Source organism: Blennius ocellaris (genome assembly GCF_963422515.1).
Source record: "Blennius ocellaris genome assembly, chromosome: 2".
Lineage (NCBI taxonomy): Eukaryota > Metazoa > Chordata > Actinopteri > Blenniiformes > Blenniidae > Blennius > Blennius ocellaris.
This window is the reverse complement of record NC_137651.1, coordinates 22,701,062-22,725,037: the sequence shown is the minus strand read 5'-3', so window position 1 is coordinate 22,725,037 and position 23,976 is coordinate 22,701,062. Positions and strand designations below refer to the sequence as shown.

At 42.4% G+C, this 23,976-nt stretch overlaps 1 protein-coding gene across 1 annotated transcript; it reads left to right on the top strand.

Annotated features, from left to right (window-relative positions):
* Positions 1-4,111: 4,111 nt before the first annotated feature.
* On the top strand, positions 4,112-22,730 carry mtus2b (microtubule associated tumor suppressor candidate 2b; the record flags this gene model as incomplete). Its single annotated transcript, XM_080510766.1, has 13 exons — positions 4,112-5,881; positions 5,980-6,166; positions 8,082-8,270; positions 13,050-13,148; positions 14,900-15,096; positions 19,299-19,365; positions 19,953-20,167; positions 21,212-21,317; positions 21,410-21,483; positions 21,578-21,676; positions 21,767-21,886; positions 22,075-22,172; positions 22,307-22,730. The coding sequence occupies 13 exons, from the start codon at positions 4,112-4,114 to the stop codon at positions 22,512-22,514; spliced, it is 3,429 nt and encodes a 1,142-aa protein (XP_080366892.1). The 3' UTR covers positions 22,515-22,730.
* Between the last annotated feature and the right edge of the window lie 1,246 nt (positions 22,731-23,976).

Sequence of the window (23,976 nt, the reverse complement as noted above, 5' to 3'; positions counted from 1 at the left end):
CAACTGGATCAACTTGGAACAGAATTTATAATCCATCACTCCAGCTTAATCCATCACTCTGGTTTTAGAACCTTCATGTCTCCACTCTCGTCTTTATTTGTTTATGTCTTGGGGGAAACTGAAACCCTAAAATCAGACATCTGTGACCTACAAAGATCAGATACAGTGTTTTTTTTATTTAAAGAAAACACTGTATAGCATTTACTTGTGCTTTGTGTTCTTGTTTCTAGTTGAGTTCATCAATACTTTATTTCTTTTTAGGATATTGATATTGACACATAGCTAATGTTTTTGTTTTGTTTTTTTAGCAGTTGGTAGTCTTCCTCACTGATATTTGGACTTTATATTGAGACCAGGTTCCAAAATCGATGAGAGCCAGACGTTTATCTGCTCCTTGTTATGACATAATAATTGAATAACATGTCCTTATCTTAAAGAGCTGTGTTCAAATGAAGATGTGAAACATTTGGAGAACATATATCAAGGGTGTTGTATTATTTCCTCCACCTTTCGGCTGATCTGGATCTAACTTCCCTTATAAATAAATAATACATCTCGTTTGTATTATTTCCACTGAGGTGGCGTTCAGAGCCAAAACAATATAAACTTTGTAATTTCTAATGATATCGCAATTTGTTTTTGACACCATTGCATTAATTACTTTATAAAATTCTGAATAAATCATGCGATATAAAAGTTGTAACACTAGCCATTGGTCTTTTATTTAAGTTAATAAAACTTCTAAAGAAGTGAAATGCCTCCATCACGTCACTGCTGTGGCGTCTGTGCATCGGTGATGTGGAGGAGAAAATCGATTCAAAGCAGGGGGAAAAAAAACAAAACAATTATGGCTGCAGCAGAAACAACCAGACGAGCAGGTTGCAGCTTTTGTCCTGAAGATCATCTCTGATTCTTACTTTTGGACGGATTTTCTTTTTCTTCGGGGTGGTGATCCCTGGTCAAACAGTCGCTCTCTGAGAGTTTGTGACTGAACCTTGAACATGCGGGGACATGATGCCTCGAGGAAGCACGTGCAAAACCACCCGATACACTGGTTCTCCTCTGCAGAGCCATGCTGATGCAGCGTTTAGTGCAGGCTGGGTTACTGCAATGACACTCCTCTGTGTGTTTGGACCTTTATTCTGAGAAAACAATGGTACCTGTTTGTATCCGATAGTTTCCTTTCAGGCACACACACAAAATCTGTACTCTCCCTGCAGCGAGAAGGGAAATTAGATGCTGCTTCCTGCTGCGTAAGTTAATTTATTAGGACACAAATTAAGATCAAATGCATAATGGGAAGCTGTAAGTCAGTTTACGTGCTAATCGGCTGATGAGGTGACGAGAGGTTCATTAGTTTAGCTTTGCTTTGGGGGGGGGGGTTCATCCCATTTTTTACATTGAGTCTTAATGATCCAAGTGTTGTTTAAAGAACCTCTGCATACCTCTAAATACCTTGAGGCTGCAATTGCATCCTGGGATGAAAACACTTCACCTGACTCCTATCAAGCTTTCAGGACAAGAGAAAATGATGATATAATGTGCAGAAGGACAGCAGATAGTTTCAAAGGACTTTTTTTTTTTGTGTTGCTTTTATTAAGATGAAACAAGCACATAAACTCGGAGAGATGCTTTTTCTCTCTTTCCCAATTCCAAACAGTTGAGATAATGAAGGCTTCTGGGGGTCACTACTGTTATCTCCAAAACAGGCACTGCTTCACCGCGCTGTGCGAGAACTCTTCGGTTCGTGAACATGAATCAGGATGTGCTGGAACTAGTGAGCTCTGTGTTAATGGCTTCCATCTCGGCAGCACAACATTAAGGCGTTGCTGCAGTTTTCCAGTCCCTTCAGTGTCGTCCTCCCTCCCTCCTGGACTTCATCTCTTCTCACGTTCCCTCTGGACTGTCCGACCAGAGATTTTCAAAAGTCTCTCTTTATATACTTCTAATTTTATCTCACTATAATTCCTCCTGGTAGTAAAGACTCTGTAGTAAAAGCTTGACATGCCTTTAGACTGTCGCCGGTATGAAACCGCACAGTGGCCGTCCTCGCGCTTTAAGCTGAAGAGAGAAAATGAAAGATTAGGAGAACTGCTAATTTCTTGTGTTGGATTATTAAAGCAGCTTCGTGTTAAATATCAAAACAATTCTGGCACATGGTGGCTGATGATAAGTGCAGGGTCATTTAAGCATTTAAGCTCCTTTGATGTGAAGACGTGCACTACGCCTGAAATTCATTTTCCAGCTCAGTGAACCTTCATAACTTTTCATCCCTCAGTGGTACATTTGCACGACTTTATGACTATTATTTTAATACAAACAGTGCTTGACTTGGGGATATAAAGGTGCACCAGGGTGGCATTTGACGAATATAGAAAGTACATGTCAAAAAAAGAAAGAATGTACTCACAGCCAATTAGAGGAGAAACCAAACCGTGAAGAAGCTGTAATATCTGATGTATTTCCAGCAGTGTCTCTAAACTGAACGTGACAAAATTTGGAGTTGAAAATGTTTAAAAAGTACAAGTGATGCAGGTTCTCATGATGGACATCCAGTTCCATTACACACAGACGAGTTTGGGAAAAAACAAAAAGAACAGATGAGACAGAAAAACATGCACAACAGGAACACATAGACAAGTTTTATTTATTATTCAATTATATACGCTATATTTGTGTGTGGTGCATGTTTCATATTATCCTGGGTTAGTAAAGTTATTACACAGCCCGCAGTGTTACATTATTAATCATGTTAAATCGATGTGTCTCTATTGTAATGGCCATCTGTGGATTAATTGTTTTCTGTAAAGGTTCATTAAGTCGTGAGATTATTCCCATCCGGCGCTCCCACTGACGGAAAAGTTGATGTTTCCACAAAATGTCACATTTGACTGAATAGTTTTTCTCTTGAGAGGCAGGAGGGAGCATTTAATCTGTTTCTCGTCACATTCACAGCCACAATATTCACATTTTGAGTGACGCTATTGTGAATTTTCCCCAAATATAAAAACTTCTTAGACACTTACGAATGTATTTTCTTTTCTTTTTTTTCCCAGTTTGGTGCACTGTTTTCCAAAGAACTGGGTGATTCCAGTGTTTGTGTTGAACTCACTAACCTTCACTTGAAATCAGTGCAGCAGTTCAAATGTAAATGTCAGAGTCGGTGGAATTTTATTCTCAGTCTCAAAGGTCGATGCTCTCTTGTTGCTCCTCTCCGGTTCTCTGGTTGAATTATGTCCTTTGAAAAGCGTGTCTTTATTCTATTCTGTTTTTGTAATGGCTCTTTTTTTCAGACAGGGGGAAATGGATTTAGGAAAAATGACTGTCCACTAGTGAGGTTTGCCCTAGATTTAGCTTTTGTTTGCAGTTTTGTGGCTGGCTTTGGAAAAGTGGATGACATTTTGACTCAGCTCCGCTCATTATGTCAGTCCGTGCATATAGTTCCTAGGAATGTTTGTTTTTTTCCTAAATTTTGCTCTAACTTAATCACATAAACCATCACAAAAGATGGATGGCTAGATATTAACCAACCTCTAACAACATTTAAAACACCAATATAACAATCTATAACTGAACTAACATAATCTGTTCATAATCTTAACTTTATATAATTTTTCATTCCTCTTCTCATCTTTTCTCAAAAGGACATTATGAATAGGGAGTTTGACGTACCTGGTTAAATAGAGTCTATATGAATGCACAAAAAACATTAAATCTAATTATCATGACTTTCCCATGAAATTGCATTGCAGTCAGAATATATAATACGTTGGACTTTCTCATTGTAGTTCAGTCAAAACAGAATTAACAGTAGAAAAAGTGGAGAAATATCCCTGAGTTTACTGAAATACTGATCTTGATCTTGATCTTGCATTTTCTGTTCTTTTCAGACAGGAGAAGGACCCCTGATGTCATCCAGGCCAATCTTTCAAATTAAACATGATATTCAACGTTTTGTTGTCTGGAAAACTGGGAAGACGTGTGAAAACAGGCCCCTGCTGTGCCTCTAAGACACTTTGATGGCGACACAGTATTTCTCGTAGGGGAAGTCATGGATGAGTGATTTTTGAAGTGCTCTGGAGGGTGCCGTAAACTCAGAGCGGTTTCTGCAATGTGCGAGCGAGAGGAGCCCCTCAATGAGGGGGAGTTAAGGAATAATAACCAGCAGGGTGGCGTGCCGGCTGACGGCGACGCCAACGCCAATGACATCCGGGTGGAAGGTGGTGTTACGACCGGGGATACCGGCTCCCTGCTGGGCCCGTCGGGCAAAACGACGGAGCAGGACAAAGTCATCATCTGGGGCACGGATTCGCAGTGCGACGACCCTGATCTGGCCGAGTTTGAAATGCTGGAGTGTCAGGAGCTGGAGGCTTTTCTGGTCGAGGACGGGGAAGACTTTGTCGGGCTCGCAGAGCGAAAGCAGCTTCCGGAGCATCGCTCATCATGCAGCGCAGCCACGCTCGAGCAGGAATCAGATAATAGCAGCCGGGAAGAGAGGAAGCCTATTGTGTGCGACGTCAGCGAGCAGGAGTCCTCTGCCTCTCAAGCGTCTGAGAGCAGACAGAACGAGCTGAGCTCTGAAACGGACGTATTCGTGACTTGTTTGTCCACCGTTTCCAGCCTGGTGACTGCCGCGGACATTGTCGGCAGGACTCAGGTTACAGAATCCTGGCAGTTCGCCTCCGGGCCTCAATCAACCATCTCAGAAGATCTGACGCTGGCTTCTCAGATCGTCTCAGAGAGAGGCAAGGCGGATCAACCTTCCCTACCGGCGACTAAAAGCACAATACAACACAAAGACGTGGACGTGAATCTGAATTCGACAGTTCATTCGGAGGACCTTGGAACACACGCGCATGTGAGTAATGCCGCTTTATGCAAGGATGTCAGTGATGAGCACAGGAAGAACAACAACCTGGAAAAACAAGCAGGAAACACTGCTTTAGGCGGAGCCTGTGATCGAGAAAGAAGCACCGAGCACAAGTCTTTACCCAAAGTGCTTGAAGAAAGCAACACTAAAATGGATAAAAGCACACAAGCTGATGAAAGCCCACTTAAAACAGGTACAAGGTGGACTCAGTCGATTGATCCGAAAGCTGTGAAGAAGCAAGGATCATTCGATAACACCCTGAGAAAACAAAACTCTTTTGACAGGAGCTTCAAGAAGCAGCCCTCGTTTGAGTATTCTTTAAAGAAGCAGCTCTCTTTTGATAACTCCTTAAAAAAGCCGGGCTATGTGGAGCACACGGTGGGTCCCAGCTCTTCAAGTCTAGAGAGGAGGAAGCCATGGGGAAGCCCAAGTCGATCGGTATCTCCTGCAACCCCAAAGACTACCTCTTGTTCGCCCAAGAGACGACCTCCTGGTTCTCCTGCCAATGTCCAGGGCTCCAGGGCTCTGAGTCTGGAGCGCTGCGACTCCCCTTATCGAGGTCTGAGCCAGCCGGTGAAACCGCCTGGGAAGACCAACCTCGGCAGTGGCATCCCCAAACCTGTCATGCCTCAACAGAAAGAGTCCGAGCCCAGACGATCCTCTCCCCCTCAGAAGCCTAAGAACGTCAGGCCTAAAATAATCACATACGTTCGTAAGAATCCCCAAGCCAAACCTCCAGGCCCTGACGCTCCACACGAAACCAGATTGTCCCAGTTCACCAGCCCACCTGCTCACAAAGACCCAAAGGCAGCGACTCATCAGACATCCATGCCAGTGCTGTGTTCCTCCAACCTGCTCTTTGATAAGTATCGGCAGGAGATGCAGAAGGCCGGGTACTGTCCTGCGGGTGTTGCTGGGACGGGGATGAAACCTCTGAGCAGCACCATCCCAAGGCTCGGGGGGAAGTCGGACAGCTTCCACGAAGACGTGCCTGAGAAATATCTCCAAGAGGTGAGCAATATTGTGTAAATGTACACATCCTAAGTTAGCCTGGGCCTGCCCCCGGTCCTCTCCTAATATGTCGTCATATTACACATGTGCCTCTCCAGCATGTTTCCCAGGAGGGAGGAAGTGTGTACCGCTCACCCAGAACCCTGAGACCTCAGCTGGGTTTGGGGGCGGTCACCAGGCAGCCTGCGGCCAAACCTCGAGTTCAGCAGACAGGTCAAAGGTCAGGGCCGAGCCAGACAGCTCAGGCCGGCAGAGGCTCCGCTCCAGGCCACCAGGACCCGGCAGGTGAGGTTTCCTTCGGTTCAGAGTGAGCTCAACACATTTTAAAGATAATTTTAGGGGCAATCTTTTAAATCCCTCCATCTTTACTATTCTGCAGGGTTGGGAAGGTTACTTGAAAAATGTAATCTGTTACAATTACAAGTTACCTGTCAAAAAAATGAAATCAGTAACTTTAAATACTAAAATAAAAAAGTAACATTCCAGAGTACTTTTAGTTGCTTTTTGATTACTTCACCAGCAAACATTAAAAAAAAATAAAGCCAAGAAAGAATAGAATGTGTCATGTGCTCAGTGTATTGACAAATCTTACACGCAGCATACAAAAATTGCATTTAACAGAACAAATTTTGAACCATCAAAACTTCAGATGTCAAACATTGTTTTTGTTTTTTTTAAAGAATCAAAACCACAATACAAATATAGCTTTCAATTATTCAAGTGTTAGTGCTCAAAACAATTTCTATTCAAGAAAATGTGCTCATCTTTTTCAAAACACTTTCAAAACTCACTCTCTCTCTCTCGTCCCATTTCCTCGTTGGATTTAATGTTGTTGTTTTTTTTCCAGACTAAATATGAATGTTTGATGAGAGGCTGTATCTGGCAGCATAAATCACTGATTGATAATAACTGAACAACCTGCTGGACCCGCTACTGAGTCAATGAACATATTAAAAAAAAAAAAAAAAAAAAGTTATGGCGTGTGTCACCCCAATTAATCTCGAAAACATGAGATCCTCTAAACGTATTGAGAATGGCTTCCTACCATCAGCACAAGTACTGGTATTGGCAGGTTATGAGCTAAAAAAAACTAGTTGACAGAGTCCAGGTGTGTTTCAGTGAAAGTGAGCGGGTTTTATCCTACATAGATGTTTCTGCAGGTGAGACGTCGAGTCCCTGGATATTGACAGCACTTTCACTGCTTGGAGGCATCATTTGCATTGTACAGAGGTTAAGCGCCTTCTCCGACTTCAAAACAAAATGATGTCGGTTTCCAGCCAGAAAATGCGTTTCTTTCCACGGGAGCAGCCGTGACGACAGCAGCTGGCTGCAGGATCCATGGCGGCGCGTCAGCGCCGGCCATAGCGTTGGGAAGTGTCGCAATGCCAGCGGACGGCACATGTGACAGCTGCATTTCTACTTCATTCCATCTGATTTTCTATTGTAATCCTGCTCAGTAATCCCAGTTTTTATCAAATATACCTGTTACGAGATTACACATTTTTTTTAATGAACTGTAATGGATTACAGTTAAAAAGGTTTTAGTATCCTAATTACGCAACACCGTTACATGTAGTCCGTTATTATCCAACCCTGCTATTCTGTGCACATTTAATCCGGTGGAGCTGCAGAGAGGTTGTTTATTCAGTAAGCTTCTTCGGGTTGCTGAATGATTTACATTTTTCCCGTCGTGCTGAGACGCGACTTCTGCCACCTAAACTTGTTTGAAGTGCAAAGTATTTCATAGCAGAGTATCTTGCACAGTTTTTCCACCGCTGCACGGTTTCACATGATAAAATGTAATATAGTCAGCATCCACATATGCTGTTCACTTATTTATGCGCAATGTCATCACTGAGCGGAGGTTGTTTTTTTCTCACTCATTTTTACAGCTGCACAGTGAATGAAAGTGAGATCTGAAGTCTCTTTTGATTCATTAGGATGGCTGCCAGTGGTTCATTGATGGTGTAAATGACAACATCTTGTCCTCGGTGACTGATTTATTTTTCTTTCTCTTATTTCTAGAGAAAATTGAATTCATCTCTGTCACTCACTCTGCAACTATGACAGTTAACCGTAATCCCCCCCAAAAAATTAAAAAGGGAAAGATTGGGCTCCTTCCCTTCTAAGCTCCTCGTTCTTTGTGTATATAAGGTGGAGATTCACTGCTGATATTGTGCTGCGTGTTGTTTAACTCCAGGAGAGCAAAGGAGGTCAGGTCCTGAAACTACCCCCAAGAGCCTCCTGCTCAAATCAGGCCAGTCGGGCCTCCGTCCTCCAGGCTTCTCCACCCTTCCAGCGACGCGCCTGGCTGCTTTCGGCTTCGTCCGAACCTCCAGCGGCTCGTCTGTGTCCAGCAACCAGTCGAACGACAGCGGACCCTCTCAGCGTGAGTCCCTCCTATTTTCTTGTATGCCGTTCATGCAGTTATTCCACACTCCAAGGTTACGAGAACACAACAGTCCCTGCCTGGCCTTTTAGTTCTCTTTCATTCGTCTCAAGGCTGCTGTACCACAGAGCTTCTGATGGGGAAAAAGAAATTGCTCTGCTCCTCTCTGCCGCTTCTTCTCCGCCTGCACACAGGAGCATTTCATTTCTATTAGGTCCCACAGCTCAGTCCAACTCTTACTGCAGTCCTCATTACATTAATCCAGGCCAGGAGAGTACAGACAAGATCATTATCTTGTCTGCGACAGAAATATAATCAAAGTATTTTCGCTTTTTTGCCGAGAAAACTACATGATTTCACCATGATTTCTGGGTTACATGTGCAAATTTTATTTGTGCAGTTTCATTGTGTTGATTCAAACAAAGCATGAAGGTGCTGTTATAACCTGAAGGTAGAGCCACAGCCAGGCAAGGAAGATCTGAACGAATGGACAGATTTAATCCAGACTCCAACAATACGCCGCTGTGATTCGATTGGTGGAGGTGGTCAATTCCTATGTTGGTAGGTTGACCCCTGACTCGCTCTGTCTTGGTCACTCAAACCCTCCATCAAGCTGCTTTTCCAAGCAGGGATTTCCTACCATGAAGGGGGGGAAAAAAACAACAAAAAAACTGCAGATTGAACTGCTTCAGTCTATTCGAGCTTATTTTTAACCTAAAACTGTGCTGCTGAACGGCTGCGTCGTGTGATATGCGAACTTGCCGAGGTATTTTTCACTGTATCAGCACAGATACTAATGGATCTGCATCAAGTTCCTACATCGATACCGTCACCTGGACGTGCTCTCGTCGTGTTTCCGAAGCCTAATTGTCCTGCGGTGACGAGATGAGCGTCTCCCAGATCACCAGTCGCTCCGACAGCATATCCGTGACTGGCAGCGTGGGAGGGAATGTTTCCCCTTCAGGCTGGACGCTCCACCGGCTGCTGCCATATGCCTCAAATGCAGCCACGCTCACTGGGGAGGCATTCCAGGGAAATGTTTTGACTGGTAGTGAGCGGGGAGTCCACAATCAACGTCAGACAACCGGAGAGGCATCAGATTTATCTTTCCCGTCAGTGCAGGAGGAGCCTCTCAGCAAACATGTCGAGACGCACGAGCTGCTGAAATGTGTTTTAGCTCAAAGGCTTGTGAAGAGCAGAGAACTCTGAATGTTAACTCCTGCAATACACCATTTTAATCTTATTTAGAATTTGATCAAAAAAGTCAAAAAATATATGGTACAAATGATGAATGGATTTCACCTAATTGGAGCTTTAGATTGTCATTCTCTCTCTCTCTCTCTCTCTCTCACACACACACACACACACACACACACACACACACACACACACACACACACACACACACACACACACACACACACACACACACACACACACACACACACACTAATGGTGACTGCTAAGATGCTTTATTTCCATTGGGAACAATTTGTGGTTCAGTATCTTGCTCAAGGACATTTTGACATATGCATATGGAGAAGGCAAGACTGATTCATAGAGTAAAATAGCTTTATACAAGCAGTTCAAAGCTTACATCCTGTCAGACTACTTTATGCTAAGCGTCTGCTTAACGAATTGTAGAAAAGCATCATTTGATCTCACTTCTTACTGTACAATAGTATCTAACTCTGTGAACTTGAGCCAACAAAGAAATGACTAATCGCAGCAGTTATTCCTGCGGCATATCACCCTAATACTTTAACGCCACGCAGGTCGCAGAGCTTCCAGCAGGCGGTGGATTCGTGCAGTACGTTCATGCAACGAAATGGGCGTTTCGCAGCGTGAGTCAGCCTCCAGCCAAGTGCTTCGGCCAATCTCCTCCTCTCTGGCTCCGCCTCTTCTTCGGCAAGAATAAAAAAACAGAACCTGCTGACTGTCCCAGGTGGATTCAGACTCTGCGGCAATGAGAAGAGACACTAATCCCAGCGGAGGCTTCACACTGGCCTCGGGGCTTTTTGACATCAAAAGTGAATTAATGTTTTTTTGAATTTGTTCCGCTTTCTAATTCTGGCTCAAGTGGCAGCGAAATGTGACGCCGTCGTCCAACAGCTCGTGGTTTTATCAATGATTTCAGCCTCATCTGACATTCTTTGATAGGAGTGCTGGGGGGTTTCATTCAAGGTCACAAACCTGTCGAGGTTTTATTTTTTTCTGTTTGTGTTGGTGTTGTGTTACATTTACATGCAGCATGTGTCAGCACCACCATTGATTGAGGAGCTGAATATTTGATAAGTAATTCGAGCTGTCAGGGTTTTTTTTTTAATCTCACCTACACAGATAAAGTAAAACAAAAGGCTGATGTGTGGACATAGTAGTGGATTTATTTGTGTTTTTTTTTACTGTTGTTGGCTAAAGGAAAATAAAAAATGTTTTGCTGGAGTGTTTTTCTGCAACAGCCTTCATCAGTGTGTGTGAATCAAAAGTATTTTATATCCATGAATGCTGGAGGCATTTTTAACAGCTGTTATGAATAATTACGATGTTTACGACTTGCTGCTTTTTACTACTCTTGGTGAATTGGTGTAGAAAATATCTGCCAGAGGACATCTTAACCGACTAATGTTTGATTCTTAAAGGAAAATGCGCACATTTGGCTCACAGTCACAACAAATTTATTTTGAACTCAAATATGTTTAAAGTAAAACTCCTATTATTAAAGCAGATGAAGGATCTGGTGATATCTGGAAAACTCTTCAGGTTTAGATTTTGGGTTTAAGGAAATGAATGAATGACATCACAAATCAATCCGTGTGTACCTGCAAGGCGGGTAATTTGACCAACAAAGTCGGAATCATGTGTGAAATTAGATATTTTTAGTCAAAGCAAGTCTAAAATATTGATTTTAGTACATGTGCATGGGTTGCTAAAATGAAAAATATCCATGTGATGCCTGAAAGTGATTGAGATTTTTGATTATTCTGCTCATGACACACTTTATATAGAAAAAGCAAAACGAATAATAATGCAGAGAAAGATTATTAACTAAAATACACAAGTTATTATTGGGTATTTCACCAACGCATCTCAACGGTTGCTTGTTATTGCATCATAATAAAGTGATGCAGAGCCTGAGAGTTTATTCCCTCTGTGTTTTTAAAGGCAGGCCTGACACTGTTTGCCGTTTCCCCATGTTTGGAGTCTGAATGTGTGGTTTTTACTTCCACCAAGTGGACACTAGTGGAGCTGCAGCTTCCTGCTGCGGAAATTGAATGAGCAAGAGGTGCCACAGCTCCAGCTAGTGGCCACTGCACCAAAATAACCACCCTCTAATTCAACATAAAGAAATTCATCTTCAGATGATCAACTTCCAAGCTATCCTGTCTCCTATATTTCCTAGTGATATTCACCAACTTATTTCATAAACTAAGCCTTTAAATTTACACTGACTGTGGCACAAAAGATAAAAGAGATAACTTGATGTGAGTTTTTACTGTTAGAAATGTGTCTGATTGGATGCAGACCTCCTGGGAACTATTATAATGACTAGCATTTTATTCCTATTATTTAAATTATTTTCTTTAAAAAAAAAAATCTTGTCAGTTGAGAAATGATGGGATATAAACAGTGTTGGGAACGTTACTTTAAAAAAGTAATTAGTTATAGTTACTCACTACTAGTTCCAAAATGTAACTGAGTTAGTAATTGAATTACTCTCTAATAAAAGTAACTGACTACCAAGGAAAGTAACTATTTCCGCTACTGTTAAAAAGTTGCTATATGTCAAAAAATTAAGATTTATTTTTTGCAGGTTTCACAGGTCAATAGAAATGAGTAGAACAGACAGGTGCTTGTTGTTGTACATAACTATATTTATTGCACATCAACAGAGGTCTAGCCTGCACTTCAAGTATTATCGTGAAAAGTAAAGAGTGTGTTTTACTCTATATCAAATTAAATCAAATGTTCACAACCTGAGACAACAGGTCAAGTAACACAACGTGTACTTCCAAGTATTTTGTTCACAACAAAAGTAAATGTTTAAACAACAAAAAAAAAGGTGAGGGAGAAAGAGCTAGCTTTTGCTGCTTGGGCGACTTTGCTCCGTGTCCTTCTTTGCTCATCTGTGGTTGAGGCATCGGTGTTTTTGGCGACAAGCTTTGTAGACGCGTGTGTCGTTGTTAGACGCTTCATCAAATTTGAGTTGCTCACCACAGATGTCGACAAAGTCTTTGCTCCGGGACATAATGTACACTTCACATGCACGTTCTTGCCTTTGACCACAATGAGTTTAAAGTAGTGCTTGTATCACCTTGAAAATTAAAAATGGAGAAAAAAAAGTTTTCATCGGACTGCTTCACGCTGCTCTCGTGTTTGTGTGTATGTGTGCGTGTGTGCTCAGCTGACGCGTATGTAAAAAAATACGGGCTCTGATTGGCTCCCATGAAAGATGACTCTGCCTGAGCCAATCACTGACCTCGTTTTTTAGCCACCTCCTCACAGTCACTGCAGTCGTGTATGAAGCCTGGGGTGCTCCTGGATGACGTCAATGCAATGTAACGCACCCCATTTAAAGTTCAGTAATGTTAACGGCGTTGTAACGGCGTAAAAAATAATTAGTTAGACGACCCCGTTAATGAAAAAATAACGCCGTTACCTAACGCTGGATATAAAAGGGATTGAATTTACAAGTTGAAAGAATAGTGCTGAGTTAAAACGTATTTGCTGTATTATAAATATGTTTATTGTAAAAAGTGTTTTTTTCTCTCCTCCACACAGTCTCAAGAAAAGAGTTACAGAAGGACACGGAGGCAGCTCAGTCACCAAAGTCTTCCCCGAAACGATTCACGATGGTTTCACCCAAGCCTCAGTCGCCTGGTGAGTCCAAACACTTTTTTTTTTTTTTATCTTTCTTATTCGGGGAGCTGGAGCCAATCAAAGGCGACGACAAGAAAAAACAAGTCCATCACAGAGATAAACGCAACAAATGATTGTTTTTTTTTCCACTCTTTGAGTCAGAATTAATAACGGCTTTGAGAATGAAATTAGTACCGACTGCTGGTAAACGCAGATAAATCCTTTTATGACAAGTTAGAGCTGTTTTATCTTGATTTTAATGGATTTCTTTGTGTGTGAGTGCTTCTGCACCCAATGTGTCTGCATTGTTCAGTAAAAATCCCTTTTAGGGCAGTCAGACTTCTTTTTAGTTTCAACTGTAAAGTAAGTGAAAACACAATCAAATTTAATTTGCATATGATAAAGCACCATCCGTAATGACATAGTATTTCACAATTTATACTTAAAAACAATGTCTGAATAGAAATATTTTTGCCTCAGACTTTTTAAAAGGATTTTTATTGAACAACATTATGTGCTGTTAATAATACAATGTGTATATTAATATTTCATGTTTTAAAGTTTATACATGTGTTTTCATGTTAAATTACTCTCACTGGGATTCAAGTAAGCAGTTATAATATTCTGTGTGTAATTATCAGGTAATTATGTCATTAATTCAGAAAAACAGAGTCAATTAAAAAAAAATTCACGTGAACTCAATACGCTTCCATCGAAATCAGTTTAAGTGCGGCCAGTAAATAATTCACACTTCATAGTCTTAAACAGACTTAAACAGTTTGTACACGCGTTATTGTCATCGTGTATCTTTGTTTTTTCACATAGATGTCAGCAGTTCCAAATTCTCATCGCTTGACATGTGTTAATAAAAATAGCCCACTTTAGGATGCTTCCCTTCAATAATAATCTCAGTAGTTTAGATTATAGACCATTTGTCATTGTTTGTGGTGAAGAACCACCGAGGTTTGGTTCGTAAGCTCACAGAGTTTGACCATAGCGAGGTGATTAATGACTACGGTAAGTGCTGCCAGAGGGGTTTGATGTATAATCACCTCCCGAGAAGAGCAGGAAAAGCTCAAGAATCATCATCTCTAACCACATTTCTTTGTTATCTTCCTTGTCAGGTGTGTTTATTGTCATCAATGTTGCACAGCTATTACACGCCACAAACACATTATTATCTCTGTGCTGATGTCAAAGTTATTGATGAACTGCTTAACTGAAACGTGTAAAGAAATGGGTTTCCATGTTCTATTGCTCAGTGATCATATTTGGCAACGTGTGCATCTTTTTAAGCTTTCCTCTGAGGTGATGACGGTAAAGAGAAGAAAATACTACAATACAGTTGTTTTTGAAAAAAACAACATATATACTGTACACTGAAAACTACTAAGTAATAATATCTTTTGAAAAATACATATAATAATGCTAATAAACATGTTGTATTACATATGAATAGTGCTTAATAGTGTTCATACAATATTGGAAGGAGGCAGAAACCTATTAGAGGAATTTATAATTGGAAATGGTGATTTCTTTTTTTTTCAAGAGATATGATGATAACTGAAGCCTTGAAGAATGGGAATATTTTTAAGCAACAGCGCAGAATTAAACGTTTTTGCTTTGAACACTTTTAACAGTTAAATAGGTGAGATGTGGGGAAAGTTATGAGTTGGTCGCTCTCTGAGGGCAAATTACAAATTGAAGCTTCACAACACTCGTATGTTGATTCACTGAAATGGACTGACTGAAAGTCTTCCTCCTGTGTGCAGTCCGTGGGCGTGCGGCAGCCGTCCAGGGTGGCGTCCGGGCGGACAGAGCTCCGGAGCTGCACCGGGCTCTCATCCAGCAGCTGCGTGAGCGATGCGAGCGGCAGGCCCTGCAGCTGCAGACCCTCCAGGCCCAGTTAAAGAAGGCCTCACTGTGCCTGGATGTCTTCAGCATCACCACTCAGCACTTCTGTCTCAAGGTAGGAGGCCTCAAGGCCCAAAGCAGACTTTCAAACATATGTCATGTCTCATTGAAAGAATGCCAGTGCACTTTATGATGAAGCTTTCCAAATATAAAATGTATTTTTCAGATAATTTATCTTGTATATGACTTTTTAGATGCTCAGACATGTTACAAATGTTAAAATCCCACCGTGAACCGCAACCTCATAAACGTTAAGAATGCTTGGAGCATTACTGTGACCTGCTGCTGCTGTTTGATGATGTTCAGAGAGCAGCGGCTCCAGCGTTTCTTCACACCTGTAGCGTCAGACTTTTGTAGTCAACATCACTTTGTTCACGAATCCAGGCGTCGTCTTTTCAAGCCGTTGTGACTGTTTGAGCGCGGAACGACTCAGAGGCTGCGGGATTTGTCGGTTTGAAGTGGAATGCTGAGGATTTATCACGCAGTTGATTTAATCTGAGGCGGTAATAACATCAGTTTACTGTGAGATAGTGAAGATTCACAAAGTTTCCATGTATGGGATGGGACACAAACATGCATATGACAGAGGTGCGGGGCATTTTCATCTCGGGTCCACCTGCAGCTGCTGGTTGTTTGGCTCGAACACATTGGTTTCACAGAGGCTGACGATTTATCGCCTTTGTTGTGTTACATGAAAGTTGTATTATATCCCGTCTCTCAAAGCTGGACTCGCTGCTCAGTTCTTTCCTTGTTCTGGCCGTCTGATCGCTTTTCATCCATTTCATCCCTCTCCCGGGCCCCACCCACGGTTTCTCCTCGACAGTGGGCGATGATTAATGAGATTAGAGCTGCCTGCTCCGACCGCCCTCGGCTTTTAGTGCTGCTGACTGTCTGACATGAGGAGGATACCCTCGGAGGTCTGAGGAGTGGAGGACTGTGGGTCACATGCACAACGGGATACATTCAGGATATGCCTGTAAAGATTCACTTTTTTTTTCTTCTGCACATGTGTTTTTGGGTGCATGAACAGATTGTTTGGAACAAATAATTTATTTTGCACGCACACTTCAAAAGGTATAATGTTTCTCATGCCATTCATTTTTTGGAAGAAAGTTTAATGTTTCGATGTAGTCAAAAGCTATAATGACTATCTCAGCAGTGGTGTCTGTAAGTAGCTCAGTAACGGAGCAAATAATTGGTCAGTTATTGATCAAGCCCCCTCCCCCATCCTCTCCTGAAGGATGAGAAAAGACCTGCGTTGTTCCCCGTCATACGTGCAATCGCGATCCGGGGCGTGTTGGTGGGGCTTTCAGGGGAGGGCAGGCAGAGCCGGGCTGGGGCCGGCAGTCTTTGTTCCGGCAGGGAGACATGACGGTCGCAGACCAGGGAACGAGGTGAGGCTTCGGTCTTCCCGTCGCTCCTCCTCCTCCTCCTCCTCCCCCTCCTCCTCCTCTTCTTCCTCCCTGTATCCTCCTGCCTGCTCAGCCGGCGGAGGGATGCTGCTCCCCGCTAGCCCAGTATGGGCCACTGCTGCTGTCGGCTCCATCTCCTCCCTCCATGCTGTCGGGACCAAACGGTAAAAAAAAGAAGGCAGCATCCTTCTGCAGGCGGCGAGCTGTTCCCTGCACCGGGGATGCCTTTTCTATGCTTCGTGGTTGTGCGCGCGTGTGTGTGTGTGTGTGTGTGTGTGTGTGTGTGTGTGTGTGTGTGTGTGTGTGTGTGTGTGTGTGTGTGTGTGTGTGTGTGTGTGTGTGTGTGTGTGTGTGTGTGTGTGTGTGTGTGTGTGTCTGCCTCCTGGATCATTATAGCCACTCGTTTCCTAGAGACGGAGTGAGAGCACAGCGTCAAGCTGCATGATTGTGCTGAGTCAAAGCAGGCTTCTTTTTGCTATTATAGTTTGCAGAGATCCTTCCTGGTCTGTACATACAATTAACTTTACTATATTTAACTGTGCACATTGTGTCTTCACTGAGTCTCTGCTGGCGAATGGTGGAAATATTAAATTCCTGTAGCTGTTTAGGAAAAACCTTTTCATAGTTTCAATCTTTTACTAATGTTTTATATTCTTATCTATGACAAAAAAAAATGTTCCTGCCTCCTTTCTAATGCTTCTCATTTCAGTCCCACCGTCCTGTGTGTTCACTGAAGTGTTTATATCTTCAGGATTAAAACTCCAAATAGAAACACAGCTGTGCATTAGGAGCTTTTTAAGGTCCCAAAGAAACCGGACTTATCTGATAGATGGAGATAAAAATATCAAATCTTTAAAGAAGTGCCCCTTTCTGAAAAACATTTTTGGATTATATAAATTGTGACCTTTGTAATCATTTACAAAAACACAGATGGACATCAGTATTGTTAGATCTGTTCAAGAAGCAATATGAAGGGTTTCAGGAATGTCACGTTTGTACATTGGGGGCAGTATTGAGCTCTCTTAATCACTTAATCGTGGACCAGTACTTTAAGCATCACCACATTTGCTCTTGTAACATATTCTACTTCCTCCTCTCTTGGTCGACTTGGCCTCTGTGCACCACCTTGTGGTCCCAGTTGGGACTACGACTGTTGGCTGCACTGGTTAATTTGTTTGCCAAGTTATGTAAATGTCCCATTCAGCACTGCCGACAACAGTTATTGGGTCATTGTTGTGGCCAGAACAATTGATTCATCAAAATGTATTTGATTATTTTGTATATTTTTGGATTTTCTAAATCCCCAAATTTACACATTATAACTTGAAAGAAAAACATGAACATTAGTATGGTTTCAACTCCTGAGTATTTTTTTTCCTTGAGTTTAACGTCGTTGTAGGTATGATTTTTTTCTTCTTTTATTGATTGCTTACTTTTTGTCATTCTTCACTATTTAATGTAAATAAGAATCAAATGGATTAATAGAAGACCTGCAAAAGTAATAAAAGTAATCAGAGAAGCAGTTGTTGCAGAAATAAAAATAAAAATATATTTAAGCACGTTTCCTCTCTCCTGAGGCCACTGCAGCCTCTTTCTGGTGACCGTCTATTTCAAGTAAAACCCTCTCAGAGGGTGATATCATCAGCACCACGGAGAACTACTCTGCAGTGTCTCATACATTTTTTACCCGCTGCTCTCTGACTCTCATGCTTTCTTTGTTTCTCCTCAGCGGCCCTGTGAGCAGCCGTTACACTGTATGTTTAGAGATGTGATGATCGATAGTCATCTCGCTGTCTGGTGTGTGTCCCACTGTGGAATATGATATCGGAGGGTGTGATGAGTGCTGCACCATGCGTGTGTTGTTCCGAATTGTGACTTTTACAGGCTGCCACGAGGCTTCCATGTTAGTATTTGACATCTGTTTTTTTTTTTTTTAAACAGATCTATATTCATAACATAAGAATATAAGAGATAAATAGGATTTTGTCTGAATGAAGACAATAGTTTTAAATTGTTGTTACGAGCAATCTTGTTTCATGTTTCATGAAAACATGGGCCGCTCATCAGACACATCAGCAACCAGCAATGAGGCTGATGTCAAGTTACAAGCATTCGTAAGGCGAGGCTTGCTCTGAAGTCTGACGAAAACTGGCTTTCACAGAGGTCTGGCTTTTTTTCGGCCTTCTGCTTGGATTTGAAATTATATAAATGTATTATCTCATAATCTGTGGAGTGCTTTCTTTTTGTGTGGATGGTAAAAAGTCGAGGACTGTGATCGACCCAAACGTGGCAAGTTGGCCGGTGATCTGACACATTTTGGTATTTGGTGATTAATTTGGTTGTTATTGGAGTTGTTTTCTGAGCATGTGAAATTGGCTATTGCATTGTTGTGGCTGCGGATTTCCTGTCTGATTTATTATGTCATTTCTTGATATTTGCACATAACTAGAACATGGATTTAGGCCGTTTTTGACAGATCTTTTGGGGGTGCTTTAGTTCTAAAAGTGGTTTGATGATGGAGGCTCATGCAGCTTCTGAAGGGATTGGTTCAGTAATCTTGTAACACACTGATACAGCTTGTGGACTGGCATCAGTCATCTGTCCCTTTGAGTTTGTTAAATCATCCCGTATCCATCTGTAGGTGATTAGACACACAAACGTCTTTTAACAGTAAATCAGAAATTAATTAGCTGAATTAACATGAAAAACTGCATTGTACTGCCTCAGGACAGTTATATGAGGGTACCGTACTTTAGTGTTTATTACTGTCCTGACACGAGTCACTGACGTCCATCTGTTGAGGTCAGAGTCGTCTCACTCCAGTGTGTGTGTGCTTGTGTTTCAGAGCGAGAGCGCCATTGTGAAGGAGAGGGAGCTTTCCCTGGAGCTCGCAAGAATCAGGGATGAAGTGGGTAAGTGCCAGACGCCATGACAGTTACGGCGCCGCTGGGACTGAAAAGCAGCGAGACCCTCGGCACATTATGATGGACTGTAACATACTACCACATGTAATGGGAGGCACACGTAACTCATGGGACTACATGCTGCTCGATATACTTTTAGGCTGGACCATATACACAGGACTTATCTGTAGATTCTACTTTGGGATTAACCTTTCAATTGGCAACAAATACATTGAAAAATATTCACATAAATGTTGAGTTTGGGACAAAACAATACAACAATAAAGTCATATAACTCCTTGTTCCTTGGTGTGTCATACCAGAGATTATTAGGTTTATTATGAGATCTTGTAAAGTTGCTGTGGCTGCTATCAGCGGTCAAATGTTAATATTTCTCCTTTAAAAAAAAATTTAAATAACACAATAACAACTGTCTGATTCTGCTCTGCAGCCACACATAGTCTTTTCATGATTGAAGGTATCACTTCTCATCATTTATGATGGATTCAAGAAAACAAATATCTGACGTTATGCAAAACAGAGACATGGATCTGATGAACCGAACGCATCGAGAATCTTTTTGACCTGTGCTTCAGCTTCCAGCGTCGCACACTGGGAGAAACTGCAGCAGGAGAAGGAGGAACTGGAGCGGCACTTTGAGGCTGAGCTGCAGGGGCTGCGGGTTCAGCAGCAGCGGGAGCTGGGGGCGCTGGAGGAGCGGCTGAAGGCGCAGCAGGTGGAGCAGACCAAGGGCCTGCAGGCCCAGCAGCGGGCGGAGCTGGAGGAGCTGCGCTTCAGGCAGCAGGAACAGGTGTGTGTGTGTGTGTGTGTGTGTGTGTGTGTGTGTGTGTGTGTGTGTGTGTGTGTGTGTGTGTGTGTGTGTGTGTGTGTGTGTGTGTGTGTGTGTGTGTGTGTGTGTGTGTGTGTGTGTGTGTGTGTGTGTGTGTTTCAGTAGCAACCTGTTACTTCAGTTTGTGGCTCTTGGACCATTTGGAAATTATATAATACTCATATAAGAAGCCCAAGTTCATCCTGAGTGGGCTGAACCAGTGAAATAGTCATAATAATAACTTGTAAACCTAAACATTAAAGTTTTTCCTCTGTTGTGGATGAAAATCTCTATATTTTGGCGAAAGGTTTCACTATTTAGTACCAAAACTTACTACAATCTCAGCATATGGCCAATTTTAATTAATCTAATTTAATATTCTGGTTAAAAAATGTCCCCAAAAAAAACAACCTCCAATGCTGCGTTTTGCAGCCTGTTGAATGCATGTTTTTACAAACGCTAGTCTGCTGGTAATGTGTCAGCTTGGTTCAGTCTCATTGTTTGACACCCCTGCCTTAATAATAGCATCAGATTTAGGTGAAAATTTGATTTGTGTGGTTTAAATATTCTTGGATGTGCTAAATAGACTCATCTAAGTATTTTGGAAAATGTTGATTTATTGTTATTTTCATACAAAGCTGTTCAGTTCTCTGAGCGATGATTCCTTGCCTGGGTTGGTTGGAGACAACAAGAAAGTCATCGACCAACAAATGTTGTGCACGATCTGTCGCTGCATAGAAAGCATTCTGATACCTGAATTATATTGGACTTGTCTATTAGGACCACGAAACAGTCCGTCAAACTAAACAACAGTGGATTGGAACAACACCACCTGTTTGATAAGACTTGATTCCTGCTGTGGTGGAGTCATAAGTGGATTTAAAAACACAAACTTCACCTACAAGCAACCAACCTGTTCCTAATGTTGTGGCCATCGGCTGTGTGTGTGTGTGTGTGTGTGTAATCCAGGTGATGGTAAAGAGTCGGTAGCTTTGTGAATTTTGCTCGTTCATGTCGGTCTTGCAGCTGGAGGAGATGAGTGAGAACCATGAGGCGTCCCTGATAGAGATGGAGACGACTCACAACGACACGCTGGCCACTCTGCAGGAGGAACACGCCAGGACTGTGAAGAGTAAGCATGGGAAAACACGCCGCTCCATCCTTTTACCGACGTTACTGTTCCGCAGGTCAAGACGCATGGTGTTGATTCACTTCTCGTGTCAGATTTAAAGATGGCCCACGAGCAGCAGAGGAAGTCTCTGGAGGAGGAGTTCCAAAAGATCAGACTGTCGCTGCAGGTTAACATCTGGCCTGATAAACAAACCTCACTCTTTTATCAGTGGCGCTGACGCACGATCCCTAACGGGATTCCAAATCTGTTTGGGCCTCCAGGATCAGGTGGATACGATGACGTTTCAGAATCGAAGCCTCAGAGATCGGGCCAAGAGATTCGAGGAAGCTCTTCGCAGGAGCACGGACGAACAGATAGTGGTAAGAGGCAGCAGCGTCGTATCGGCAGCTCCGGCTACAAGAGCCACGTAAAAAAAAAAAAGAGCCTTTGTTTTGTTTTGTTTTTTGCAGGATGCTTTAGCACCCTATAAACACATTGAGGAGGACCTGAAGAGCCTTAAAGAAGTTCTGGAGATGAAAAATCAACAAATCCATCAGCAGGAGCTGAAGATAACTGAACTGGAGAAAATAGTAGGCTTCAAGTTCCTGCTTATTTCAGCGTCAAAGGACCAGTGCTGTTTGTTTTAGGCTGTTTTTGTTGGTCTCTCAGAGGGAGAGTCTTTAAGCGCATCACTGCCTGCATGAGGAGAATCAATATTTCTCGCCTATTATTTGAAGAATTTAATGTTGTGTACATCCCCGCCTGTGTTTTTGAGCAGGCTGAAAAGAATGTGTACCTGGAGGAGAAACTACAAGTGTTGCAGCAGCAGAACGAAGACCTGAAGGAGCGAATAGATAAGAATCTGGCCGTGTCCAGGTCAGTCAGGCACCGAACGAGTAGGACCGAAGACGTAAACTGTAGTTTTCGTGGTCTCAGATCCTCACGTCACCGCCGCCTGATCTCCCGTGTGCAAGAGTAAATGCTTTTGTTTTCCTTTTTTCATTTTGCAGGCAACTTTCTGAAGAAAATGCCAACCTGCAGGTGAACGTGGAGAAGGAGAGCAACGAGAAGAAGCGCCTGAGCCGCACCAACGAGGAACTGCTGTGGCGTCTGCAGACGGGCGAGCTGAGTCCCCGTATGTCCCCGAGCTCCTCCCCCGTCCACCGACCCCCCTCCGGACCGTGCTCCCCGGCCCGCCCACACTCCTACCATCAGTGATGCTCCAGTGGAAGCTCACACATATCAAAACGCTTTTCCTTTATCCGATTGTTTAATTTATTATAAAACTTTCTCTCACGAATGTTCGTCTCAGTGAAAAGGTAGGACGGACACCTGTTCGGGTGGAAGTCGCTCTCACTCATCGGGAACTTTAATGTCTGACCCATGAATTGTATGAACATGTGTTCCCTTCCTGGTTGTTTTCTTTCTTTTTTCTTTTTTTTTTTTTAAATTCCCCCACCACAAGTCCTGGTCGCTGAAGTTAATCCAACTCATGGTGCCTCGTTTCCATGTTTTCGCCTGCATCTCCATCCTCCCATCCGGTGCTCTGATGAGGGATGAAGAAGACGTTTTAAAAAAGAAAAGAAGAAAAGTGCAACAACAAACACAAGAAGCGCCTTTTGCCATCCGTTTTCTCCCACCAGCAACGACTACCAGGGCACAGGGAAATACTTTGAGTGAAACCTACTAAACTCCCTTCACGGAGTTACTCTCAGAGTGCGGACCCTCCTGTTTTAACCTCTTCATGCTGGAATATTCCATGTGCTCCATGTGTATCAAGCCAACTGGCACTGAACTTTCTTCTCAAGCAACCGGCTTTCAGCAAGTCGACAGAACTGCCAACAAAGTTTAACTGTACTACTGACTATTTATTATTTGTAAAATCTGTACATGAACTGCTCTCTCTAAAGCATGGTTTGTCTTCCAGTTGCGATCAACTTTATTTATGGATTCCCTGCAGTGTGGTGGTGGATGTGCAAAGAGGCAATGCATTCAAAATCGGACTTTTGACGACAATAGAAATACTCACCATATTAATAATTTCAGATTAAGTTGGTAAGCCTTCAGTTGGGAAAAGAGAAACAATTTCCCTGAAATTCAAATTTCAGGATCTGCAGAAACCACCAAAGAGGAAGTCATGAACTGCAGCAGTTCATCATGTACTGTAGCCATTGTATGTTCAGAGGTACTTGTTGCAGAATCAGCCATAAATAGTACCGAGTTGCATTGAATTTGAATATTCATGCTTCTTTCATTCCTCATTAGGAGTGCATTATCAGTGCTCTTACAGTTGACTTTAATTTCTGTTGTCGAAGGTTTAAAATTTGCTCCCAAACTTGCATTATTCCTGTGTACTGTTATTTAATCAAACATTTCATTGCAGTGTTACCTCATTTCTCATTGTAGAGAACAATCTCAGGTTGTGAGGAAAATTAAGAGTCATCAATAGGGAAGCGACTGCTGTATTTCTTTAGTGTGTGTGTGTGTGTGTGTGTGTGTGTGTGCGTGCGTGCGTGCGTGCGTGCGTGCGTGCGTGTCTGTTCACATGTTCACTCATTTCAACAATCATGCTTTGCAGGATATTTAATGTATTTATGAGTTTGTGGAAGTGTTTTGAAAAAGCTTAGGACAGTCAGGAAATGTATAAAAGTGACGTGAAATTGTGTTTTATTGCAATAAT